This window comes from Trachurus trachurus, assembly GCF_905171665.1.
Source record: "Trachurus trachurus genome assembly, chromosome: 9".
NCBI classification, from domain to species: Eukaryota; Metazoa; Chordata; class Actinopteri; order Carangiformes; family Carangidae; genus Trachurus; species Trachurus trachurus.
Genome location: NC_139895.1, coordinates 25,273,760 through 25,299,141, shown reverse-complemented (window position 1 = coordinate 25,299,141; position 25,382 = coordinate 25,273,760). Strand labels below are relative to the sequence as shown.

The 25,382-nt window shown below is 43.8% G+C and overlaps 2 protein-coding genes across 4 annotated transcripts in view; both read left to right on the top strand.

Annotated features, from left to right (window-relative positions):
- Positions 1-25,042, top strand: part of arb2a (ARB2 cotranscriptional regulator A) — a 146,871-nt gene extending 121,829 nt beyond the window's left edge. For all 3 annotated transcript variants that reach the window (XM_083979524.1, XM_083979525.1, XM_083979526.1), the window contains exon 11: positions 22,524-25,042. In XM_083979524.1, coding sequence (XP_083835650.1) covers positions 22,524-22,684 — 161 coding nt within the window. In that variant the 3' untranslated portion in view covers positions 22,685-25,042. The remainder of the gene's footprint in view (positions 1-22,523) is intronic.
- Positions 1-25,382, top strand: part of rhobtb4 (Rho related BTB domain containing 4) — a 539,043-nt gene that overhangs the window by 46,653 nt on the left and 467,008 nt on the right. The window lies entirely within an intron of this gene.

Below are 25,382 nucleotides of genomic sequence, written 5' to 3'. Positions count from 1 at the left end.
ATTGTGCCTTCTGTATATACTGCGTTTATTGATTTGTGTGTTTGTGTCTGTGCTCGTATGTTTTGGTCTCTGTGTTTAGCCAGAAATGAGAGGAGATAGAATGAGGTCTTAGGTTGATGAGAAGCCGTCCGCTATAAACCAGTGTCATGCATTGATTTTCCTAGTAATGAGTTCTCAGAATGTAGACAAGCGCTAAGGCACTGAAACATGCGTATACAGAACATGCACATGGACGTTCATGCATGTCACTGGCATTCCTCTCTTCATGGATACATACATGAAAAATAGATAATGAGAGCATGCGTCTAAAATGTATAGAGCAGTTATAAACTAATATCTTGCAGATGGGTTCATTTCATACATATATCAGCATGTCATCAGAATATCTTTAGTCGTATAGTGTATAGTGTATTTTTAAAACAAGGGGGAGTGTCTTTTCCGTAACTGCTTTAGCTGACCATACACATCATATCTCTAAAAGCAGAAGTTACTATAGCTAATTAATAACCCCTATCTCTAACATAGTTATATATTGCATGTGCCTCCGATTCTTGTTAATATTTGCCAAAGTGCTGCATGAGCTTTCATGGCAAATCGTGCTCTGCCACAAATCCGAACTCTGCACTGTTCACCCCTCCAAAATTAGTCAGAAGAGCCTCGCTTTCCTAAAGACCCTCTCTTTATCTCCACACCCCTCTCTCTCTTCTTCTACTTTCTCTTCCCTGGTGAGAAGATAAGGGCCCGTCCCACTCTTAGTCAACTGTAGAGCATTTACACCGAGGTAACCGAAAGGTTAGCTTGATCAGCTTTTAGTTTGGTAACTGTGGAACTTGCCATGAAGTAGACCCTCGGGCACTTTGGTTAACTACACCTAAACTTTTAATTTCAGTGTTTACCTCAGCTACCTACTCTTTACATCTGTGCAACCTTTCTTTTTTTATCAGTTATTCTGGAGAGTCACATCATGTGGTTTGTCCAAATGGATTCATTTTTGTTTCTCTCTTTGATGCTGTGAAGATGATTTCCTCTGGCATAGGTCATGTGAGTTTTGAAGACTCTAATCAATTTGCACTATTCAAGCAATCCTTGTACTTTAGAGTGAAGAGAAATTCCACCAAGCATGTTCCCTCCCGGTGCAGCTGCAATTCACTCAGCTTTCCTCCCGGCAGCATATTCCAACACGAGCTTGTTAAACAATTTCAAATCTCAACACCAACTCTGGCCTATTCATACAGTTACCCCCCCTAAGCTCTCCCTCCATCCCTCCATCCCTCCCTCTGTCCCTCCTCTGATCCCATTTCACAGTGGAACCATCAGGAGCTTATCCCTATCTCAGCCTTGGCCGGGGGCCCAAAGCAGTGCAGGGCCCGCCTGAACTCAGCTGTGAACTCTCAACCTTTCCTTCAGCGCCTTTCACTCTCTAGTTAGCTGGCTCCCTCCTTCCCCGGACTCCGTCTCTTCCTATTTTAGGAGCCTTTTGGATGATGGCCTTGATATGCAGTGGATGCTCTTATGCAGAGTTTACAGGGCATGTCTAAACACACTCAGGGTGTCGAGTAGAGCTCGTCAATAACATAAACTTTCTGCTATTATCCAGACAGCAGCCAACACACCAACCAGCCACCCAAATAGGCAGCCAGCCAGCTGGTCAGCTGGCTAGCCATGCAGGGAGTAACACCGCTGAATGCTATCAGTCAAAGAAGTATCATCGTAGTCACGCAGCCCATCAACCAGCCAGCCATCATGGATATTACAAAGCCACAGCTCTGAAAATGTATCTCCTAAGTAGAAAAGGCGATTGGGTTAATTTCCCTCCTCTCACTTTGTTTTTAAACCACTAAGTATGTCAACTGGCACTGGACAGTGGCTAATGATGGAGGCCCCAGCCAAAAGACTGTAAATCTCTGTTTTAGTCATCACAGACACAAACCAGTAGCTTTAGCTTTGACAACCTTTACTTTCCACATTGCCCTCGGCTTACTTTCACTCTCTCTTTCTCTCTATCCCTCTCACTAGGAGCACCAGGAGTTACAATAATGAGATTGAGGCTGTAAAGAGCTGAGCTCAGTCCATAGTAGCCTGCGTGTCATTGGTCATGCTATTTTGGCCTCCATAGCCCTCACCCTACTTATGCTCTAATGGCATTTAGGGGTGAAGAGAAGGTCAGGAGGCCGGTGCTGGTCCATGTGTGAAACTGATCAAAAATATTTGTTAATCTAACAGCAAAAGTTAAAGCCAGAACCTGGGACCTAATGAACGCAAGCAAAGGCTTAAATGAAATGAAATCCGATGAGGCAGTAATCATTTATAAGACTTGGAATTACCGTGTACACTATAATGTGCGGTATGGTATATGGGGCTGCTTCACTTATGCATTTACAATATTTTGTCAGCCTGCCCTGGACCCTCAACTTCAGATCATAGAGCTCTAAATGCCGACGATAGATGCAGAAAGGTTTTTCTCTGTGGAGTTATGCTGGGACAGGGTTGAGGGCCATGGCACCGTGTCCACAGTGGGTAGTGCTGGTGATGTTTTTAACGTAAGCCAATGTGTCTGACCCTGTCTGGGAGCAGCATGCAGCCGAGGTGTTGACAGGACAGAGGTGCTCCATGGCTGTAAACTCCTACCTTTGCCTGTGTCGCTGAATGTCAACCCAGCACAGGGAGCTGGAGCTAAAAGTGCCATCATATCAGCTCTCAACTGTGTTCACAGAGGGAGGGAAGGAGAGAAAGAAAGATAGGAATGGAGGAGGGGGGTGAGCACCATGGGAAAGAACTTGCAAGGGTTTATGACACTGTTGGCTTCTCATATTTTTCTTTGAGATTTGACCGTGCGTGCATGTATGTCCACACTTGTGTATGTTTGTGTATCTGTGCTTCTGTGGGTAATTCTTCCTCAGTGTGTGTGTGTGTGTGTGTGTGTGTGCGTGTGTGTGATCTTGGTGACACACATCCCCTTTATGAGAGGCACATCACACTACAGATGACCCTGTTGGATGGCGATGGCCCTTTTAACTACAGCACCCTGATGCAATCCGCTGTAAATACATTAAACCAAGCTGCAGAGGAGGAAGCTGCTTATCCATCCTCTATGCCTCTTTCCCCATTTCTATTTCCCTCTGCTGCTCCAACTCCGTCTTTATCTCTCTCTCTCCCTCTGCCTCTTTCTCATTTGCTTTATAGCTGTTTTTTTCTGTTTTTGTCTCATTCTTGTTTTTTCTTTTAACCACTCTCTGGTTTCTCTCCCCTTCGCTACCTCTATCTGAAAGTAACGCACGCAGACACTCCCCAATCTCTAAGCTACACTCACGCTCAACTCTAAACTGCCGATCTGGTTTACGCGCGCTTCTTAGCTTTACCGCTCGCTTGCCCACCTTTACCACCAACTCCACCCCTCAACGTCTCTCACCTCGGCTGGCCATGAGTCTCAGCCCAAACCTGCCTTGGGGTCACAGGGAGTGCCAAAGGTGTGGTGAGTGACGTGGCACTCTGGCTGACCCCTGGCAACTTGGCAGGGCTGCTTCCCTAATGAGATTAGCTGGGTAATGCCGACTCTGTGTCTGTTTCTCCTGCCGCCCAGCCCGGCCCACCCTAGGGCTCTTTATTTAGCCAGCAGAAGGACAGGGTGTGCCAGCATTCGCAGGTCGAGGGCAGGACAGGACCCACAAGCCCACTGCCCTCCCCTGTCCCCACGCCCCCCCTACATCTATCTGAACTGGCCAGCCTGGGATTGTAGCTTCACCATTATGCAGTTGCATTGTCTCTTGATGTGGCCGTGTGTCAAAATCCCTCAGCATACATCCCCTTTATGAGGGTCTCACTTGGTCTCAGTGACTTAGTGTATCTCACTCATTTTGTGTCTCTCTGTCTTTCTCTGCCCTCTCATCATTGTTAATTAAGCACACAGGTGAAAGAACCAGTTAATGGTTGGACTGGACAATACTGGGCAATGATCAAACAATGCCCTGATCCCTTGAAACGCATACACACACACACACACTCTGCCCTGAGCCAGGCAACTGAGCAAGGAGCCCCGGAACCTCAGCTCTCATGCATACGTGTGACTGGCTTTGATGATTGCTCATAGCAGCGTAAAGTGCAAAGCTGCTCATTGTACCGCCCTGCGAAGACACACAGACTTAGACAGTATTACCAAAGCTGTGGCCACCAGTCTGGAACTAGTTATGTAGCCAGACAGCTACTTTGTACAAAACAGATCTAAAATTTGCTGCAATCTTCATTCAGATCATGATGCTATATTTACTCTCTCTATATAACTGTAACCCTCTTTGTCTTTTCAGTCTCCTTTGTCCCTTTGTTTAGATGGCTCTGAGAGATGTTATTAGTACCCTTATTAGCAGTACGCGGGTTTAAGTGCCAATTAAACGCCTACAACTTTGTCACCGTGACAGAGTGTTTTTATGAGAGGGTCCTCGACAGATAGGGGGGCCTCCCATGGCACAGGTGTGCCCCCCTCAGCTCTAGGGTCACTTTCATCCTGGAGTGTGTGACAGCTCCTGAGAGTCTGACAGTGCTGTGTAGCCTAGCCCAGGTGTCCAGGTGTTACTTACTTTGTATGTGTGTGTGTGTGTGTGTGTGTGTGTGTGTGTGTGTGTGTGTGTGTGTGTGTGTGTGTGTGTGTGTGTGTGTGTGTGTGTGTGTGTGTGTGTGTGTGTGTGTGTGTACATGCATGCACACCAACACCTGTTTGGCGATGGCCCTGGGGCACAGACAGGTTCAGGTTCCACCCAAACAAACATCCCGTACCAATCGCTCATCAGACATGTGTGTGCGTGTGTGTGTGTGTATGTGTGTGTGTGTGTGTGTGTGTGTGTGTGTAAATGTATATTAGCAAAAGTGTGTTGAATCAACATACTGTATGCCCTCTGTACTCATCATTTACACTGAAGGATAGTGTTGCTAGACCTGTCAAAGACAGTCATCCTGCTCTTCACCTTGTGATTGCTCTCAGGTCTCATGTCTAACATCAGGTTCTGACATTCTGTGTCTCTGCTCATTACTGTCCACATGGACAAAAATCTGACATCCACAGCCCAAGAGCAATATTTTGAGAGGTGAATTAATAGCTTTAACCTGAATCCCATTCTCTGTGTTTCAACTGAACACCGCTCTTTCACGCAGACATGCCAGAATGTACGCTGAAAGGAACTCGCTATTTCTCCTTCTCTCTCTTTATCTATTGCTTTAACACAGACAAGTCGCAAAATGCACGCTGAAAAGAACAGATACATGCACACACGCGTGCAAGCACACAGAAACACACATTCCACCCCCCGCCCCCATATCACATTGCTGATATGAACCTTTAGAAAAGAGAAAAGAAATCCTGTTGAATGAAATGAAATTGTGAGGTGGATTTAGAGGCCTCCATGTTAATCTCCAAAGAGGACTGCAAACATAATAGCCATGCAGTTGGATGTACAAGAAACTTAATTAACTGGAGACCTTGTCCATAGATGGCAGGTCAAGGGAATTTCACCCACACAGCACCTCATCTTTTCTAGTCAAAGCATTGCTCTGCATTTCTAAACTGAAAATCTCCCTCAACCTTTTCAACTCTGTTTATATCTTCAGAAGTCCTGGGAGTACATGCAGTATTTTCCTGTATATGTATGTGCATCATTACATGGGTGGCTTGGCCAAGCTGTGTTCTCATCTGCAGCTTTCACTTTTGAGTGGCCGATTCCAGATTTCTTCAAGGAGACTCGTTTGTTTTGCAGGATAGATAATAAGTGAGAGGGTCATTGGTTCAGGTTAGGATTCGGGTTAAACACGAAAGATATTAAACAGATTAAACATGGGCATAGTGTTAACATGAGAATCCTCTTGTTTATGCACATCTGCAGTGGATGCCTTTTTGCTTGAGTGTGTGTTTGGGTTATCCTGCTTTACCACTGTGTGTGTGTCACAGGGCATGGTGCCCAGTTCAGGATCTGTGGGGTAGCCTATCATAGTCGGTCCCTACAGGAACACCAAAGCAGGACAGCCTCAAACCATATGGCAGGGGTCCCTGGTCTGTTGGCTAGCATGTCACATTTGGACTACAGCACACATACACACACACACACAGCCACCTCCCTGAAGACTGAAGACGAAAGCTTTGGAGCTGTATGCTAACAGCTAGGGACTTGAGCGCCAGACTTTACCAGTCTCCAGGCTTCATGCACTGCTCAATTAGGAGCAAAAGAACCCCAAAATCTCAAATTCAAAGATGTCGCATGAAAACTAAACTGTGGACTGCACACTGAAAGGTGGATATTAGAGTTTGCAATCATACCTCAGTTTGATATGAGTTTGAGTTCCTTTCTTTCTTTTTTCAGCTAAAACATGCAGGAATTGTACTTTTGTGAGAGGCTCATTCAGTCAAAAGAATACAGGAAAACGGAAAAGTAAACAGGAAAAAGGCGTAATTTTAAGTGTATCTGTGTCCGTGGGGGAAGAGAGTGAGAGAGGAGAGAGGGAAAAAAGAGTGCAAGTAAAGGTGGAATGTGTCAGAGGGGTAAGAGTCAGATAAACAGATTAAAAAAGTAAGTGAGGTAGACGAGGATAAAGTAGTCAGAGGCAGGGAGAGAAAGATGAATGAAAACCTGAATATCTTGTTGAGAAAGAGAAAAGAGCAGCCAGAGAGAGAGAGGAAGACAGAGAGAGGATCCCGCTGGATGGGAGGATTGTAACATCACACTGTAAGGTCCCTTGTGGGACAGCCGCAGACGGAGCACACTCCCTGCTGCATACAGGAAGAGGAAGCTTTGCCAGCATGGAAAACATACAAGTGAAGAACGAGAGACGAGCGGAGCAAAGAAAAACGCAGTTCTCCCAAGAGATGAAGTGGGAATTTTCTGCTAGCGCAAACACTATGTAGGCAGATAGCTGAGAAAGAAGAGGGGAGGAGATGGCAGAGAATAAGTAAAAAGAGGGATGCTGGAGAGAGGGAGAAGGGAGCGGCATGATGAATAGATAAGATGGTGGGAAAGTACAATGGAAGATAAAAAGAAAAGCAGAGGGTTAATACAGAAGTCAAATAAATTGATCTCTAACATAATGGTATAATGAGAATACATCAGTGTTCAGAGGGTGAGTCAGTAAGAAGGTTGACATTTGATTATGAATGAAGCACAAAATCGTTTCACATGCATTATAAAATAAGTTCTTCTTCAATGTAATCTGAAATCATAATCAACATTTTCAACACAAAGCTGTTTATACAACATTCAGATTTTTTTTCACATCCCAGAACACCTGGACATGACTTGCTAATATTATTAATTCAGTTAATGACCACTTAAAATGAATACTAATGAATTTTCCATATCTTACACTTTGTGATTTACATCCACATAGTATCACAGTTTATGCTTTCATTGGTTGAATTTGTGACCCTGGGTGTTATCACTGCACTCATCCCTCATGTGAACCATTAAGTGTTTATTATAGGGTGTATACCTTGACAACCACTTTGTGTATTAGGATGTCAGGCATTACCCAGATTGTCCCCCTAGTATGATATTCAATGTAATATCTATATATTTATTGTATGTGCATGCATGTGTGCGTGCGTGCGTGCATGCATGTGTTCATGTGTGCATATGCGTGTGCGTGTGCGTGCAAGAACCATGTGGAGGGAGTGCATAAAAAGTGCCATTACACCAAAGTAATCTAAGTGGCATATTAGTGCAACTCAGTGAGAGCCATGGGGTCATGAGAGCGGCTCTGATCAGAGGTCAGAGTGTGCTGCTGTGAAATGGGACATTACCGCTCAGCAACACAGCTATAAATACAAAAAGAAACTTTAACTGCTGTAAAATATGAGGCAGCGCTCTCTTTTTGCAGCATATAGGGTGTGCATGTCAGTGGGAGTGCGCACATGCACACAGAAACGCATGTGTGTCTAGGACTGCGGTTTTGCTTAAGGGGGGTAAGAGGATGGGGTTAGGGAGGGGTTTAATATGCTACTTTAGCCCTCGGGGGGCTGTACAGTTGAAAGTCAGTACATGAGGCGTGCAGAATCACACCAGCCTGCATTACAGAGGGACTGGGGGTGGTGGTGGATTGGACGAGTGGGGGGGCTGCTATAAAAAGTGAAATCATATCACTTAGCAGCTGAGTGCAGATAAAGCTGTGTTTGAACTGGGAGGCATAAATTATACATTGTAAACAGAGCATTGGGAGACCACGGCTCGTTTAAATTATGACAGAGGGTAGTTTTTCTCCTCTCCTTTCTTCCTTCCTGCACTTCTTTCTGCCGGTCTCACTCACAGTTTACTTCCCCTTTTTCTCACTCTCCCATTCCTGCTGACTTTTTTACCTCGTGCTTCCCTCTTTCCCTTTTCTCTAACACCTGCCTTTGCAAGCATTCGACTTTAACACACACACACACACACACACATAAACTCAGTCACATTCTTTCATTGTTTGCTGTTAAGGAAAACCTAGTTTCTCCAAATGTTTCAGTCATTTCTTTTTAATGTTTCAATTTATTTGCTTACAGCTTCCCATTATTGAAATGCCATGACACCTTGTCTATATCCACTCCCCCACCCTCCTGCGAGTCCTCACCCACACTGTTATTGAGAAGTTGCACTCCACACACATGGATGGAGGACAAATCTGGGTGAGCAGGCTGGAAGAGCTCTACTTGATTTGATCAATGTCCCCCTCCTGCATAGTTCAAGATGGGCTGCTGTATTTTTTTAAGGTGCCTTCGTGCCTCCTGACAAGTGCGAGGTTATTGATCAGTTTATTCTATTTGCCGTTGACCGCTCGGCACCGTCTCTCTGCTCACAAGTCAATAGTGGAGGATTGAGAGGGTGAGTGCCTCCCCTGACCTCCCCTCCCTCAATCTCTGAGCCCGTCTCATCCACCCCACCACACGTACATACACACACACACCTACAGAGAAATACACACACGTGCACAAAATGAATGACTCTCTCTGCCCGCTGTACCCACACCTCTGATCCCAGCTACAATTTTGATTAATTTTGAAGTGCTGCAAGGTCAGGGCATGACTGTGTGTGTATCTGGTGTTAGCTGATGCTGTCAGATAAAGGTCTTAAGCTCGGTTGGGGTGGGTGCTCTGGTTTTTTATTAATTTATTTATTTATTATTTTTTGTTTGTCTTTTTGTTTGTTCTCTGTGTGCCTCTGTGTAAATGTGTGTCTGTGCCAGTGTTGGTTCAGATTGCGTCTCCTCTAGAGGTGATCGTGGCCACTATGAAGCAGGGATCGGTGACCTTGCACTGTTTGGCAGGCACAACTTGTGTGTCTCTGTGTGTGTTTGTGCATACATGTTTGTTCTTGTACTGATTAGGAAAATCTTCCAGAGCAAGGACTGTTGGGCCATGTTCAACGCAGCAATAACAGTGTCAAAGACATACAACAACTCCATTGGTCCAGGTGATTGGTGCAGGTGAAGTGCAACCACATCTTATTGAAATGAATCAGTAAGATGCATTGTTCAAATAATTGGCCCAAATACATTCCACAGATTTGTGAGTTTCTTATCACAGTTGTGAGAAAGTTAATCGCATATTGGAATGAAAATAATGTCAGGGTAAAAAGTCTGGTCCGTTGTAAAGTGAACAGGACATCTTTACTGTATGCATCCAGCCATTCCTGTGTATGTGTGTGGGAAGTTTAACTGTGTACACTCCCTGTCTTTTTGGGTAATGAATTACAGTGGATTAGTTTCTCTCTGTGCTCATCATCGTTGCTTCGTTTCAGGACTTAGTTCATTTATGAAGACCAGACTGGGGGCTGCAACCCCTCGCCTCTCCACAGAGCGAGAGGAGATAATTATTCTCTTTCTGACTCACACATTTCGATGAAAAATGCATACAGCTGGGGCTCGAAGCAGCTTATCAAAAGGTTAACTCTTCCCCACAGTTGTCTGTGCCTACAAAGGGAAAGTATTTTCAACAACAGTGGTGGCGTCGCACCACTTTGTGTTTTCCTGCTGTTTTGTTTGGGTGTTTTCAACAATGTTGTGACCCGACGGTGGCCCAATGCTTTGTTTTCCCGAAGTTAACTTTCAATCAAGAGAAAAGCCAGCTGTTGTTTGTATTGCGTTCTGTACATCATTTCTTAAGCAGCCATCTGAGTGCAGTTTCCCAGCAATATGATTTTGACATGAATATACAGTTTATACAGCCGTTACTTCATATTATCAACTTTAACTGCCTGTAACACACAAACAGGCAAACCAAGTTTCATATATCTCTGTTTTGTTAATTAAAGCTTTATACATAATCTCTGACAACCATCATGTGTGTCCAAGCTGAGCATTTATTTCCCGGTGAACGTAGACAATGCGCTGTCTTCAGTATGCACATCGTTGTGCTTGATTGCTCTTTAGATCATCTCATTGAGATTCAAAAATCTTTTGCCTTTTTCACCTTCACGTACACTGTATTCCCACAAATACTACTGTCACTCATTCATACACACACACAAAGTTAACACACACACATTCTCCCTCTCACACTTTAGGCCTTATGTGGAGGGAGCGCTGCCTGGAAAGTGATAGCAAGAGAAAAGAAGCTCTGGAGAGTGAGTTATCTCTTTAGATGTCATTGAGGGGCGCCTCTTTTCTCTCCCTCTCCTTCCCTCTATCATTTTCCTCTTTCTTCCCTTCTCTCTGTCTCCCTCTCTCTTGTTCCCACTTGCTCTCTCAAATCATGCTCGCCTCCAGTGGTATTCAGACAGTCCAAGGACAAAGTAAAGATATGCTGGGAGCAATGGACTGTCCGTCAGTGTGTGTTTGTGTGTATGTATGAATGTGCACAAGTGTGTGTGTGTGTGTGTGTGTGTATGTAAGAGAGCGGGGTTGCTGTGGAGCCTTTGAAGCTGCTCTTCCCTTGTCCTGACAGATCGGAGTCTCGTCTCTCTCCATTTAACCCCCAAATGCTACATCACACACTCACGCACAAACACACCACACTTTTTTAGCCTGCTGTGGACACATTTAACAACACAATGCAAGATTTAAGATTCACCTAGAGCTCCATGCACAGCTTGCTATTGTCGAGGTCATGCCCTTGTGTTTAAGGACTGTTACACTTACTTCATTTGATATTTATTGACTTGTCAAGGTGACTCTAATGGCATTAAATAGTTCATTTCCATAAAGATGTAAGATATGTGTTAGGTTTTTTTTTTTGATTATTCACCCGTCTGAGTCTTGTATTTGCTGCACCAAGCCAAGGGTCTTTATATTATTAAGTCATGCAGTGTGTTAATGTGGCCTTGGCTTGTCTGACTAAACCAGACTGAAGTAGATGGCCCCGGGGTCTGTGACCCTGAGAGAGGCACACACACACCTACACACTAAACCGACCAGATGCCTGACCTGCGCGCCTCATGCCACACACATTCACACAAGAAATCCATCCCGGAGACAGACTTCTCTGTCTGTGCATGTGACGCGGCAGCTCCTCTCTCTCAGACAAACAGGGGAAATCCTCCTTGTCTTGCCTTGTCCATCACAGGCCATCTCACTGTCCCGGCGCACGTGGGCGCCTGCGAACCCTCCCCCGACCTCCCCGGCCAGGCTCCAAATGCAAGACATGTAACCCACACACATTGCACACACATGAGCGCACACACACACATATCCACATGCACAGGCCCCTTGGCTCCAGCCGGGTTCCCCTGACGCAGGGACACACGCAGGCAGGAAGTTTGAGGAGAGGTTTGTGTCAGTTTGCTTCTCTTAGAACACTTCAGGTCTGACCCACTCTTGACCTGGCGGCTTCCTCCCCCTCCATCTCAACGTAAACAGCCACATCCCTGCCACTGAAGGCGTGCCGGCTCGCCAAGTGTAATAACATCGTTCATGTTTCGATGTGAGGTGGGATGTCTACGTGAGTTAAGGAGGCTGACTCACGTAGATATGGCGGTGTGTTATATGGTTGTGTGTATTGGGAAAAACCTTTGTGTGTGTGTGTGTTTCCTTCTGGGTTTTCTCTGATTGCAGGGATGGCAAATCTTCGTCATGGAGGAAACCATGTTAACCTGTCACCTTAGCAGTTTTCTTCCACTATTTATCCACTGTGTGTCCTTAAAAGACACGCACGCCCATGCATGCGCATGCAGACACGTGTACACAGACGCACACACATAAAGAGGGGTTGTCCACTGATCTTGTTGAGTGTGTGTCAACTCCATTAGCACATTCCCAGATAGGGCCAGAGCCCTCTTATCTGTGACGACCCATTAATTACACTTTGTTCCCTTAAGTGATCTATTTCAGACCTGCCCCGCCCTCAACACCCACTCTCTGCTATCTCCACCCCTGGCCTGCTCCTCCCCCATCTGACCCCTCTCCTCTCCTCTCCTCTCCTCTCCTCTCCTCTCCTCTCCTCTCCTCTCCTCTCCTCTCCTCTCCTCTCCTCCACACCTATCCTACCTTGTCCTCGCCTATCCTCTGCTTTATTATTTTCATCCCTCCAACACCATCCATCTTTCCCCTCTAGATGTGTTACTATGCAGGATCAAAAGGTCATGTGACAAGTAGCTCTATACATGCCAGCTAGTGAACTCAAAATTGTGTGAAAATCAAACTGTCCAGGACAGCACATATCAAGAGATTATAAAATGCACTTTAGACAGTTTATGTATGTGTTTGTCACCATCTTCTTTCTACATCCACACTGATATGTTTTAGTTTTAAAACATGTAACTTTTGCCACATTTTTCACTCATTCTACACTTTTCAAGTGTTCAAGCACTCAACACAGTGAGTCTTGAACTTGACCACCATGTCCAGGTATGTCTTCTTGGGTCTTAATGACTTTGTTGTCCTTCTTAGCAGCAGTTGAAGGGTGAGCGCTATGAGCTTGCTTACCTGTCATCTCACCAATCAACCCAAATAAGAATAAATTCTTATTTGGGCAATGGCCTGGTAGGAGGTGAAGGACCTCCTAAGGGGCAACAGGGAGAGGGGGAGCACAAAGGACAACATTAAAATATAGACAGTAAAAGCACATATGACAACAGTGACACATAAAACACAGAGACAATTAGTTTGACATATAGTGACATACAACATAGTGACAGTTAATTTGACGTATAGCAGTGACATCAGTCTTCAGCCTCTAGTTGATCAGCATTTCTGTTCAGTTGTTCGTCCAAAGGCAGCAGCTTTGCACTGTTTCTCAGCTCTGCTTGACATTGACATAGGTGACTTAAGTGTACAACACCAACTATGACACCCACTGCATCGCTCTTTTTTAGCTTGTAATACTGATGAGATCTTTCGGTGAAGTGCTGGTCATGACAACTGTTGCTGCAAGGCTATCAAATCTGCTCTGTGCTTTTTATCACCAGACAAAGCTCATGTGTTGTGAAGAAAATGCAAAAAGACACATTCCTCCTTGTAAATGTGAATGCTGCAAGTGTAAGTGTTGTATAAACATTTACAGCAAGATGACAAAGATTTATTTGTAAGGGAGGGAAAAAGCTCAGAAATCTGTGGGGGAAAAAAATATACCATGTATTGGACATTCCCTCACCTGGCTGCCAGGATATAATTCCTTTGCTGTTATACTTTACATCTCACAAAGCATGTGCCAGAGGTGTTAATGGATGTGTTTTATTCTTCTATAAAGCTGAGACAACCTGGTTAGTGAAGGAGGGCTGTACTGTATATACGTTCTCAAACTCAAGGCTGTCTATTCTTTGACTAGTGATTGTGAATGCAGCTTGCCTTTCTTACAGGTTTACAGGTGCAAAGGGGCCTCTTCTTCCCTTCTCCTCCTCCACCTCTTTTGTGACTGAGTGATGTGTGTATGTCTGATATTGTAGAAGGGTGTGTGTGCGTGTATGTGTGTGTGTGTGTGCACACGCACGTTTGTGATGCCTGGTATTGTCTTGAGGGTGCTAGGAGGTGCATGAGTGTGTGCATGCGTGTGTGCCAGACCTCATTGTGTTGAAGTGGAGCAGAGGTTGTGTGTTTATGTGCGTGAGGAGTGAGTGTGGTATAGTTTAGTGGTGTGCAGTTTGGCTTGGACTTGGTTCTATAGACTTGTCCCTGTGTGTGTGTGTGTGTGTGTGTGTGTGTGTGTGTGTGTGTGTGTGTGTGTGTGTGTGTGTGTGTGTGTGTGTGTGTGTGTGTGTGTGTGTGTGTGTGTGTGTGTGTGTGTGTGTGTGTGTGTGTGTGTGTGTGTGTGTGTGTGTGTGTGTGTGTGTGTGTGTGCTATGTGCGCATGCTCTGTCTTCACCAATGTCTTTGGCAAGGTTGTCTGTTCTGACCCTTGCCCAGGCACCGTGATGTGTGTGTATGTATGTCAGTGTGTGCGCATGTGCCTGTGCCTATGTTAGTGCACGTACATGCATGCATGCAGTGCCTCCACTAATGGACAGTCTTTGTGGGGGCCTCTCTTTTCAGCTATGCTGCTTTTGAGACACATTGTGCCCGGGCATAGAAACAGAAGCTCTCCATTGCCCCTCAATAGGCCAAAAACAAAACCGTGTCAGGCGAGCTAGCAGCCCCCGAGTGTTTGCCATTTAAGTCCTGACCAATGGTGGTGCAGATGGAACAAAAGGCCTGGACAGGGAAGGAGGCCTGCACTGTTTACAGTGTTAATGTCTGGGTGGCACTCCCAACAAGGCCCCTCCGTACACATACATGTGTACGCACACTCAGTCACTCAATCTCTCTTTTTCTGTGTCTCACTCTGTCACATACGCACACTGAATCCACAGGTACATATGCACATCTTCTGCATGTTTGAAACAAATAACTGCCAGTGAGTCTCAGACATTATGGTGTGAACATTTGCTGTCTATATTGCTGAAGCATGCATTTGTCACAAGAAGAAAGTTGAGAAGTTGTTGGAAAGGAAAGGAGTGGCAGAAGTTGTGTTCTGCCCTTATTTCTTACAATTATGAAGTCATTCTCAAATATCTCAGTGTCTTGGTGTGGTGAAACAGTTGTATTAGGCTCGAGCAAATAGTGTGCTCAGAAGATAATCTCAAAAGCGGCCTGTTGACCAATTCACATTTTATGTAATTTTGTTATTAACGATAGAGATATTTTCCTTGATTTTTTCCTTTCTTTTTAACCCATGTTTAAATTAGCAATTCAGTGGTTTAATCAATGGAGCAAGATAGTAAATTGTCCCTTTCTTGATGCAAGGAAAATAAGATTTGTACAGTCTTATTTAAAGATTCATAGGCTCTCAGTCTCATCAATTTATTATGTGAATTGAATGCTGTCTTGTGTCCATTTTGATAACAAAGAAAATGTTGTTCATGTTGTATGTTCATGTGCTGTTTATTTAAGGTCCTAACTGTGCTAATCTAACTACTTGAATGTACTTTTTTAAAACCATCCACATCTCTATTATTTATTATCATCACTCCTTCAATGCAAGACGTAAATGAGAAAAAGCGGCAACCAATGTGTCTGAATGCCACACACAGCTGTCGCTCCTCTTATTCCAAGGTGTCTCATCCCATTTCAGTGCAGGCGTGTAAAACAACCGACATTGAGAGGTGCTGTCAGAGGCCAGGGTATGTTTGGGCTTTCGATTTTTACTGAAGAGGAGAGGGGAGAGTCTGACACTGGTATCAAATAGCCTGCTCTGTCCTTGGACTGGGGTTATCTTGTAAATACTCTGCTCCAAGTCTATAAAAGCGAGGGTCCTTTATGACAACCAAGGCCACTCATTCACTTTAAAATAAAAAAGCACTCAGTGCAGTCTCAGTGTCTGGTTAGGGAGGCGGCAAGTGGGGAGGGACAGATGAAGGGATGGCACTGAAGGAGAAAGTAGAAAGAAAATGTACAGTGCCACAGTCTGGAGTAGAGTCCTTGTTGTCACAAGTTTCACTCTTCCAGGAAATATTATATGGAATGCAAAGTAGCTGACATTGGGAGATGATTTGAACAAGTTAATGCAATATCCTCCCCTCTCTGGGCTTTCGCTTGATTTTGTTTCTGTGTGTCTCTATTCTGTTTGTATTTTATTCTGAGTAAATACAGAGTCCCCTCAGCGGCCCCTGTAGCTAGTGATTCAGGTTCCTCATCTCTGGATGTGTAATGAGTTCTGCCTTGTTTTTGTCTAACAACAACACACAATAATAAGCAAAGTAATTAAAAGCAGTACGAGGGAGATGGGGGGGAAGCAGACCCCACTTACCGACGAGCATTAAAAATGAATTGCACTCAAGAAGCAGCAGTGGTGTTGCTGGTTTGATGAAATGAGCTCTGTTTTGTCATTTTTTTCTGTTTAATTTTCTTTTTTTTTCTTGTGTGATGCATGTGTGTCTCTCCTGCTCCAGCAGATGTGTAAAGGCTTAGTGCAGTATTGATTTTATTAAAAATGAAGACACATAGCGTAGGATAGCATAAACAAGTGTGATTATACCTGTGTAACACTGTTGGTTTGACGTGGATGTCTTCACCATGAGTGGAAATTGAGGGGTGGTGTAGGGGAGGGGGAGTGAATTCAGATTTAATTAGCTTTTTGACTGAGGACAACATCTCCATGTTTGTGTTACAGAGGACAGAGTTGCTCTGGCAGCGTGGCTGACCGCCTGTCACCTGCCTGGGCTCTCTTTGACCTCGTCTCCAGTGGCAACATGTCCTGCCCCCTTCAGACAGACAGCCACACGGGACAAAATGACATCCTTAACCTTTACGCATGTCGGCAAGCAACATGACAACACGCATAACTGAGTGTACGCGCCTGTGCATCTCATGTGGACAACTAGACACATGGGGAACTAACACACACAAGCACACACACACAGACTGTGCGCTTACTCTCACACACAGCACAGAAGATCATCTAATATGAGAGAGCGTCAGGGGCGGAAATCCGATCATCTGACAACCAGGATACAGATAGCGATTCCCCACCGCTGATCCATGCAACAGATAGTTTCCACAAACAGCAGCCTGGCTAAGGTTACCGCCGGCCAGGGCCCACATCACAAAGTAATGCTCTGCCTCACATCGAGATAAAACAAAAGCTTAGGTTACCGTCGATAGGAAATCGATAAGAAAATGCACTGTTTGTGTTAGATTCTTGATGAAAACTTTGACAAGAGGAAATGAGAAAATGTTTGCTTCTGCATGTGCTAATATCATGTGTATCAGTCCTGTTAGATATTATGTTTTTGCAATTTTCACTTCATGATTATATCATTGTTCATCTCCTTTTTTAATTGAAGCTCATTAAATGTTTAACCCAAATGTCAGTATATTTGATTAAACACTCGTAATTGTTTAAAGAAATTCAATTCATGCAAAGTAAAGTATCATCACTTTACATTTCCCTTGCCTCAAAGTCCTCTTAATAATATGAATATGTATTTATATTATAAATGAAGTAAAGAGATATGGCTCCCTTCATATCAATGTAATTATGAATCACAAAAAAAAAGAGTTTGATTCAAATAAAATAGGCCATTTGTACACAAGCAATTAACTGGTGCGGCTTTAAATAATGTAGCCCAGATGGAACCTAATTATAGTCGGCATGCTTTGATTCAGGCTTTCTGTTGGAGTATCACTCGGGGCGTCACTTTGGATTTTCAGTCACCTAGCGTTTGTTTTGAAATTTGTGACAATCAGAGCCGATTACCATTTGTAACAGCATGCAGCGTTTGGTGCGGAGGGAAGAAAGCATGGCCCATAGCTATGGAGGAGTTTCCTTGTTTCCTTTTCAACGGCTCTAAACTCTCTCCTCTGTTCTCTTAGCTCACTGCACACAAATGATAACAACTGTGCGTGTGCGTGTGTGAGTGAGTTTGTCTCTGTGTTTGTGTGTGTGGGTGTGTGGGTGTGTGTGCATGGCATGTTGGATTGTTTTGTATTTTGGGGGAGGGTACAGTGGGTATGTACTACATGTCAAAGTAAATGTGTGTGTGGACCATCCATGAGTAGACCCATGCATGTGATGAATGTGTTTGTGTGTGTGTGCGTGTGTGTCAGCATCTTGTAGAGTCAGAGGGAGATCAAACAGTCAGTCAATTACCTTGAGAGGGCTCCAGTGGCTGTGACAGAGAGGAGGAGGCTAAATATCCAGGATCAAATACTCTCCTCTGCCTGTCACATAATGAGGCAGTCTCGCCAGGCTGAGACAACACACGCAGAGTGGTCAAACACAGGGCAAGGGTTAGGCATTGGACTGAAACTGTGCCATGACCTGAGCAAAGAGCACAGCTCGCACCACAGACCTTGTTACTAAACAGTGGCAAGAAAAAGTGACCTGGGTTCCTGCATTGATTACACAGTGTCCCTAAGCTCATATCACACAATTATAACCCTTTGTGTCTTTGTTGGCTGTTTGGTGTGAACATTTCACAGCATCTCTATAAGGTTAAGGTTTGAGCTCTGACTCATTTTCATTGTTTGAACTTTACCTGGATGTTAAAGGTCATTGTCCTGTTGCCACCTGGCTTACACTGAGCTTCAGCAAGAGGACACAAACAGCCACCCTGACATTATCCTGTAAGACACCTTGATAAACATGGGAATTCATTGTCCTCTCAATCATGACGACCTGTCCAGGTCCAGAGACAGAAAGGACTCATATCATGATGCTTCCTTGAAAATACTTCACCTTTGGGATGATGCTTTCATGTTAGTGCCCTTTAACAACCAGGCATGGTGCTGCATGTTCTTCCCATTTCTTTGACCTCAGCATCACCAGTCCATGACGCATTTTTCCGGTGGCGAACGTCAGTGGTGCAACAATGTTTTCTTGTGGAGAGCACTGGCTTTCTGCATGGGGTTCATGGCAGGACATCATCCGCCGTGCAACCATGCACCTTGATTTGTGTATGGTGGCCTGATGAACATTAACAGCACATTAACCAGCCACAATGATTTCTTGTTCCTCAGAGGTTCTCTAATTATTCTGCCTTGTTCCTTTGGAGTTGACTTGGCTGCGCATCCACATCTAGCCACAGAACTAAATCATCTCCATTTATAGAGACTTTGTCAAACAGAGCACAGACTAATTTATAAACTCTTTGAGATGACTCTGTAACTCCTTTTGCTTTATTCAAGTCAACAATTTATCATAAGTACTCTGAGATCTCTCTTCTACAAGGCATGATTTACATCAGCAGGGTGTTTCTCGAGAATAGCAAACTCAAACTGTTTGTGTTTTTCCTAAGTCAAAGTACATCTGACCCACACACTGAGCTGACTCCAGTTAATTCCAGTTAATGCCCTTTATCAAGGGGTTCACACAGTTTTTTTCCAGTCAATACTGTTAATGTTTGAACAGTGATTTCAGTATGAACAACAGCGAGAATTAATTATTCCGTTTTATTAGTCAAAGTAGATTGTGTTTGTCTATAATTATTACCTGAATGAAGATCTGACCATGATTTAAGACAGATGTAACATAAATGGAGGTAATTCAAAAGGCTTCACTGAATGTCTCATTATAGGGAGACATCATCATAGAGCTGTGTGAATGTGTTGCTTCACCCAAAGGTTGTAGCGTTCATCATTCTACATGCAGTAATGATGTCTGTTAAGCCTGCCATTGCCTAATACTAATTATAAACACATTGTTAAAGTAAAGAGAATTTTTTTCTCAGTATTTCCCCTGACAATAACTGATGTTATGGAGCTTACAATTACATCATTATTGCATTTACAATAAATGAGGACATTATTGCATTTACAGTAAACTTTATTAGATTAATGCAATTACAATAAAGCTGTTAAAATAGGGGCATGCAACTCAATTGATTCGTAGTTAATGCAAGAAAGCACACATAAATACAACAAGGTACTTTATTTACAAAGTTTGATCAATGAAATACAAGATACAAGTTGTAATCAAAACGGTGAAAATGGAAGAGCTCTTTGCCTGTCATATCTCATTTTAACAATAGATGAAATCAATTGGCCATAAAAGAAAAATCTGCTTATTAGTTGGGAAAACTTTTGCAGCATGGGGCTAAAACTGGGGATAAAGTGCTTCTCATTGGCTGTTTATGGGTTCACTTTACACACGGGATAGAGCCAGATGACACCTCATCGATCCCCACATCTTTTAAAGATATTACTTTGATTTGTGGCATAGCTGAGGTAATTCTCTCTCCCTCTCTCTCTCTCTCTCTCTCTCTCTCTCTCTCTCTCTCTCTCTCTCTCTCTCTCTCTCTCTCTCTCTCTCTCTCTCTCTCTCTCTCTCTCTCTGGTCATTGGGGTCCCTCCTCTAAATCAGTGGTCACATCTCCGCCTTGACAACATCCATTAGGTTCGACACACTTTGGCTATTAAAGGAAGAGTGGACGTAAGCTGTTAAAGGCCTATTTAAGCTCATGTGAGAGTAGGTCTATGTCTGTGTGTGAGTGTTGTCTGGGAGGGAGGGGGGGCTTGGACTTCATCTCAGAGCCTCCACCATATAGAGGGGTGGATCCTACCACCAGAGTCATTGGAGGGGCACAGTCTCATCTGCATATTGGCACAGAGACGCCCCCCTGGTGACCCCAAACTGCGATGGGATAGGGTGGAGAGGCTGGCGGCGTTCCGCAGGAGTTCACCGCCAGTTCAGGGTGAACGAGAGAGCGCTGCACCATTGATTGCTTCTGTAGGAGAAAAAAAAGGACAAAACAGAAGTAAAAACACTAGTGAGGGAGAGACCGATGAAATGGGGAACAAGGAGGAGAAGGAGGAGGTGGAAAAAAGATCACAGTGCCTCAAATTGGTTATAAATGATAGATTAGGGGTGTGAGAGGGCTGTGTCTTTGTTTTCCAGGGATGGGTGTTATGCTGAGCCTTACACAGGTAGCACAGTCACTGAGAGTGCCACGTTATTGACTCCCATGATTGCTAGGCCAGTAAATTTGACCCAAGGCACTGACTGCAGTCTGTTTGCTATATAGTGTGCAGCGCAGTCCCTTATCTCAGAGTGATCAGGAACCCTACATACTCGTACACACAAATTACACACAAACAAAACACACCACCACCACCAGCTGAACCCAAATCCACTCTCAGCACCAGACCCCACATTTACCCTCAGTCTGACAGTCATACACACAAACACACACCGGTGTATCCACCCTATCTCCATTAATGCGTCCAGGCAGAGGTCAATCTAATAAACATGGGGTCAGTGCAGTGGTCATCAGAGGCCTCTCCATGGTGAGACCGCCTTTAAGGTACCTCCTAATTGTATCCCTGCGGCCTTCTAGTCTGGCTTTTTATAGCCGATACAATGTGCACACAGGAGAAGGGAGGAAGTAAGGAGAAAGGCACTGAAGAAAAACAGAGATAAAGAGGTATCTCTAATGTACTACTGATTTGACTCGTCCAGAAGGGTCATGGTTTTCTACATTTTTCTGTCGAGACCAAAGGAAACCCTAAGTGCGCCCTTTGTTTTAATCCTCATGCAGAATTGTAGGGATCGATTTTAATATTATTATCATAAAAACAAATATAGGTCCCAGCAAAAACCAGGTCTTAACAAATAAAGCCCCTAAACCTAAAAAAAAACAAAACTCATTACAGCCCAGCTTGTTTTCTCACACTCTTCTCTCTGTAACTACATGTAAATTCTTCTTAGATCCTTCTATAGGGGAATGGAACTGGTAATATCATCTCATAACAAACCCATTCTCCCTCTGGGAAAATAAGAAGACACCTCAATATGGCTTCTCAAGTCCATTTTCAATTGTGTTACTAAGCAGGTGAGCTGCCAGCCAGCGGCGTCAGAAACAAGCTCTTATCTGTTAGTGTTGAATGGTTAGCAAGCAAGAGTAGAAATGAGTCGGGCAGCAGCTGCAGCCATGATCTGTTCTCATCAGTGATGCCCCGATGTAGACCCGAGGCGTTCTGTAGCAGGGCGAGCTGGTGTAGGAAACACTTTCTACCCGGTTTAAGCTATCCAGGTAAAAAGCTGTCCTGTGATACCCTAACCCCAAGGAACCTGAGTCGCATGTACCAGATTTCAAGCGACCCCAACTTGGGAACTGGCTAACCTGGAAGAGGTCAGAGGGAAACCCAGCACTGCTGCCTCCCCCCCACCGCTACCGCCAGACCACCTGATATGTTCACTAGTTACTTCCACTCTCCATCTTGTGTCTTGACTTTCCTCAATCAGCTCTTAAGAATGAATGACTACCGCTCCACTGGTTTCACTTAGTGCGCCCATTGTGCATAACTCTGGTTTTGTTGGAAGGCCTAAGCTGGAGAGAGGGACGTGCACTGGTGTTGATTATCAGGTATCCACTTGGATAACATATTAAGGCTCTCCCACTGGAGTAATAGGTCATAGGCTGTCATGGCTCTCATGCTCAAGGCTTTTGGTTTGCAGGATGAGATACAGTGCATTGTAGGAGATGAGAACTAAACATCAGTGGTGTTCCTTCATTTTTACCTTCTCTGCCAGAGCAGGTGTATAGAGAGTGGAGCTACATCTTGAATTATGTCAATTTATCCATGTGTAACTTCTTTGTGTGCAGTTTTGGAGTAAGGAAATAGTTTGTGAACTCATGTTTATGTGTGTCTGTGTGTGTCTCCTCTACATGTAGGCACAGAGAGACATGAGCTGACCTCCTGGATGAGTTTCAACTCCATCTTCAGGTTCTTCAGTGAAGTCCTGGAGGCAAAAGAGGACGAAGAAGCGGAGGAGACCTCCAACACTGTCACCACACGCAGCAGCTCGCTCAAAAACAAACACCAAGATTTGTAGAGGACCGACAACAATGACTTGGAACAAGAGGAGAGGGAGCAGGAGGCAAGGGATCAGAGGGGAGGGGGGATTCAGGCAGGGAGGCTGAGGTCCCAGGTCCTCTACTCTTTTTTTTTTCTTTTTCTTTCTTCCCCTCTGTAACCATCTTTCCTTCTCACTCTTCTCACAGAGTCTCATTTCTCCCTTCAAGCCCTCCCTGGCTCTGCACACACATAGCCTTGTTGTTGTAAGAGACAAGAGTACAGGGTCACCATGTATACATCACAATAACATTTTGCATTACTTCTAGATGAGCGCAACTGTCAAAGCAATATGGGCCTGAGTGTTAGCGCTTCCCGTGGGCTGTGGCCTGGCTGTGGGTACAGGCCATGGCAGCAGAGATTAAGTCTGACAGGCGCTGTGCACAATGCATTGTGGTGCACCTCTAATTGTCCTGACATCAGCCTGAACTGAGCTAATGCCCCGCCTGCCCTCCAGTCTGCACTGCTCAGTCTCTCGCTCCTCTCCCTCTTCCCACCCCGGTCCTAAAGCCTGGACTGCTTCAGCTCATGCTGTTTGCAATCTTCTGCTAAGATTAAATTCATCATTTTAACCTGGCCATTGGTCATCTCCATCTTTTTTCTTTTCAAACGTCAAACAAATGTTTTTTTTACAAAGAGAAAATCAACACTTAACTTTGTTTTTATGATTCCTTCATTCTCCAAATCGTTTGCCCATGGAGTGTTTTTAAACCTGACTTTTTTCATTCAGATCTGTGTACAATGTGGCTTTAACCCATTCCAGATATCCCCAGGATTGCAGCGCTTACAACAAGAAAGAAATCTCTTTTTTTTAATTTCTCAACTTAAAACTAAATTTGAATGCACTGTCTCATACACACATTCACACAATTTGATTTTCAATATTAAGCCAATACTTCTCATAACTGTAAGTGTTTATTTTAGAATATCTCTGGCTTTGGTTTGTAAAACTGTGGAGAGTCCACCTCTCTGTGTTTATTATAAATATATATCTTTTTTTCTTTCTTTGGTTTTATAGCCCTGAAATTGATGTCTCCAGATGATTGAATGTGATGAAACAAATAAAACAAATGCAACCTGTGCTGAATATGGAAAATTCAGGACACTGAGCATATTTAAAATCACTTAAAGTCAAGCATCAAAATGGGTATGAGGGATATCTCATTTTAACAGGAGCCAGAAGTCAGCTCACAACACTCATAAAGCCCCAATATATCGCCTTACACATGTCAGGAAATCCAAGATTTCAATATTATTCTAAGCCTGAATGATATTTCCTTAGATGTTGGAGAAATGTAACATATCTATTTTTTCCCCATTTTTCCATCCACCAAAGTAGGCTACTCTTCTTGTGTACTTGGAAGTGACAAAGTCAGCTCCCTGCTCAGCTGCACATAATCTGACTATGTGACACAAACATGATTTTTTTTTTTCCATAAAGCTGGTGTGTTTTATAAACCACTCAAGGCTTAATGGAGTACATTTCTAATGTGTCATGACATTAGTAAAATTTCAAACCGAATACTAAATCTTATGATACCTAGACACTTTCTCAAATATATGTATATATATTTTTTTTTTTTCCAACTTCAAATAGTTGCCATTGTGAAACTCACACACTGTGAAATCCTGCCTCTCCTGCCCACTGTGTGTATGGTTTAAGGCTTTTGTGGATTATCTTTCTGCTGTAATGAGACAACTGTGGCTGATGGTTGCAGGCCTAATTTCCTTTTAATTTGATTCAGATCTCTCCAGGTTTCTGCAAAGAAGTTGGCTTATTATTTGATTTGATGAGTTTCATTTCAAGATACCATTGCTCATCTTTCTGCTTTTCAGCTACAATCAGTTCATTTTTCACTCCATAATTTGTATATTGTTGCCTTAGGAATAAACAAGACTCTGCTCACTGTTTTTAATAATATCCAGCAAGCCATATGTGAATGGAACTAAAGATGTAAGAGCAGCCGAAATGCAAAGCACAGTCTGCAAATAAAAGGGGACTAATTTTGCCAATTGCTCTTGAAGACATTATTTTTTGCAGATGGTTTATATGTTGTTTTGGTTTCAGAAACACGCCTATTCAGTTTTATCGCAGTACAAGCCTTTGGATTTTATGAAACCGCGAGTGTCCTGCCAGGTCACACATTTCCCTTCTACTCTACAAATGTTTCTCCTTTTCTCTTTTGAACCCTTTCAGTTTTAAACGACTGTCTTTAAAAAATTATTGGACATTTTCTGCAACAAAGTAATTACTCTACTTTTACATGATTTATTTCATTTTTTGTAATTAACCCATCAAACTTGTCGACAGCAAATACAATAAAGTTTTGCATCCCTGTTTTTAAACTGTAGTCTGTATATTTTCCTATTCCACTGTTGATTGATTGTTTTATCGTTTTTATTTCTCCTTTTGCAATTTATTTCCTAGGGCTTTTCTTGCAAACCGCCACCATTTTTTAAACCAGATTGCCGGTAGCAGGATGGAGCAGAGTCTGGGTAAGTGGGGGGGGAAATGAGCGCGCAGTACTGGTCCGGTGCGATTGTATAAAGACTACGATGTGCCCGGTCAGTGTAAAGTGAGTGCTGCGGGACGAGGGAGCCGAGCACCAAGTGAAAAGTGACCTGAGTCATCCTCTCATATGGCGTCTATGAAATCCAGCCGAGAGGAGGAGGAGGAG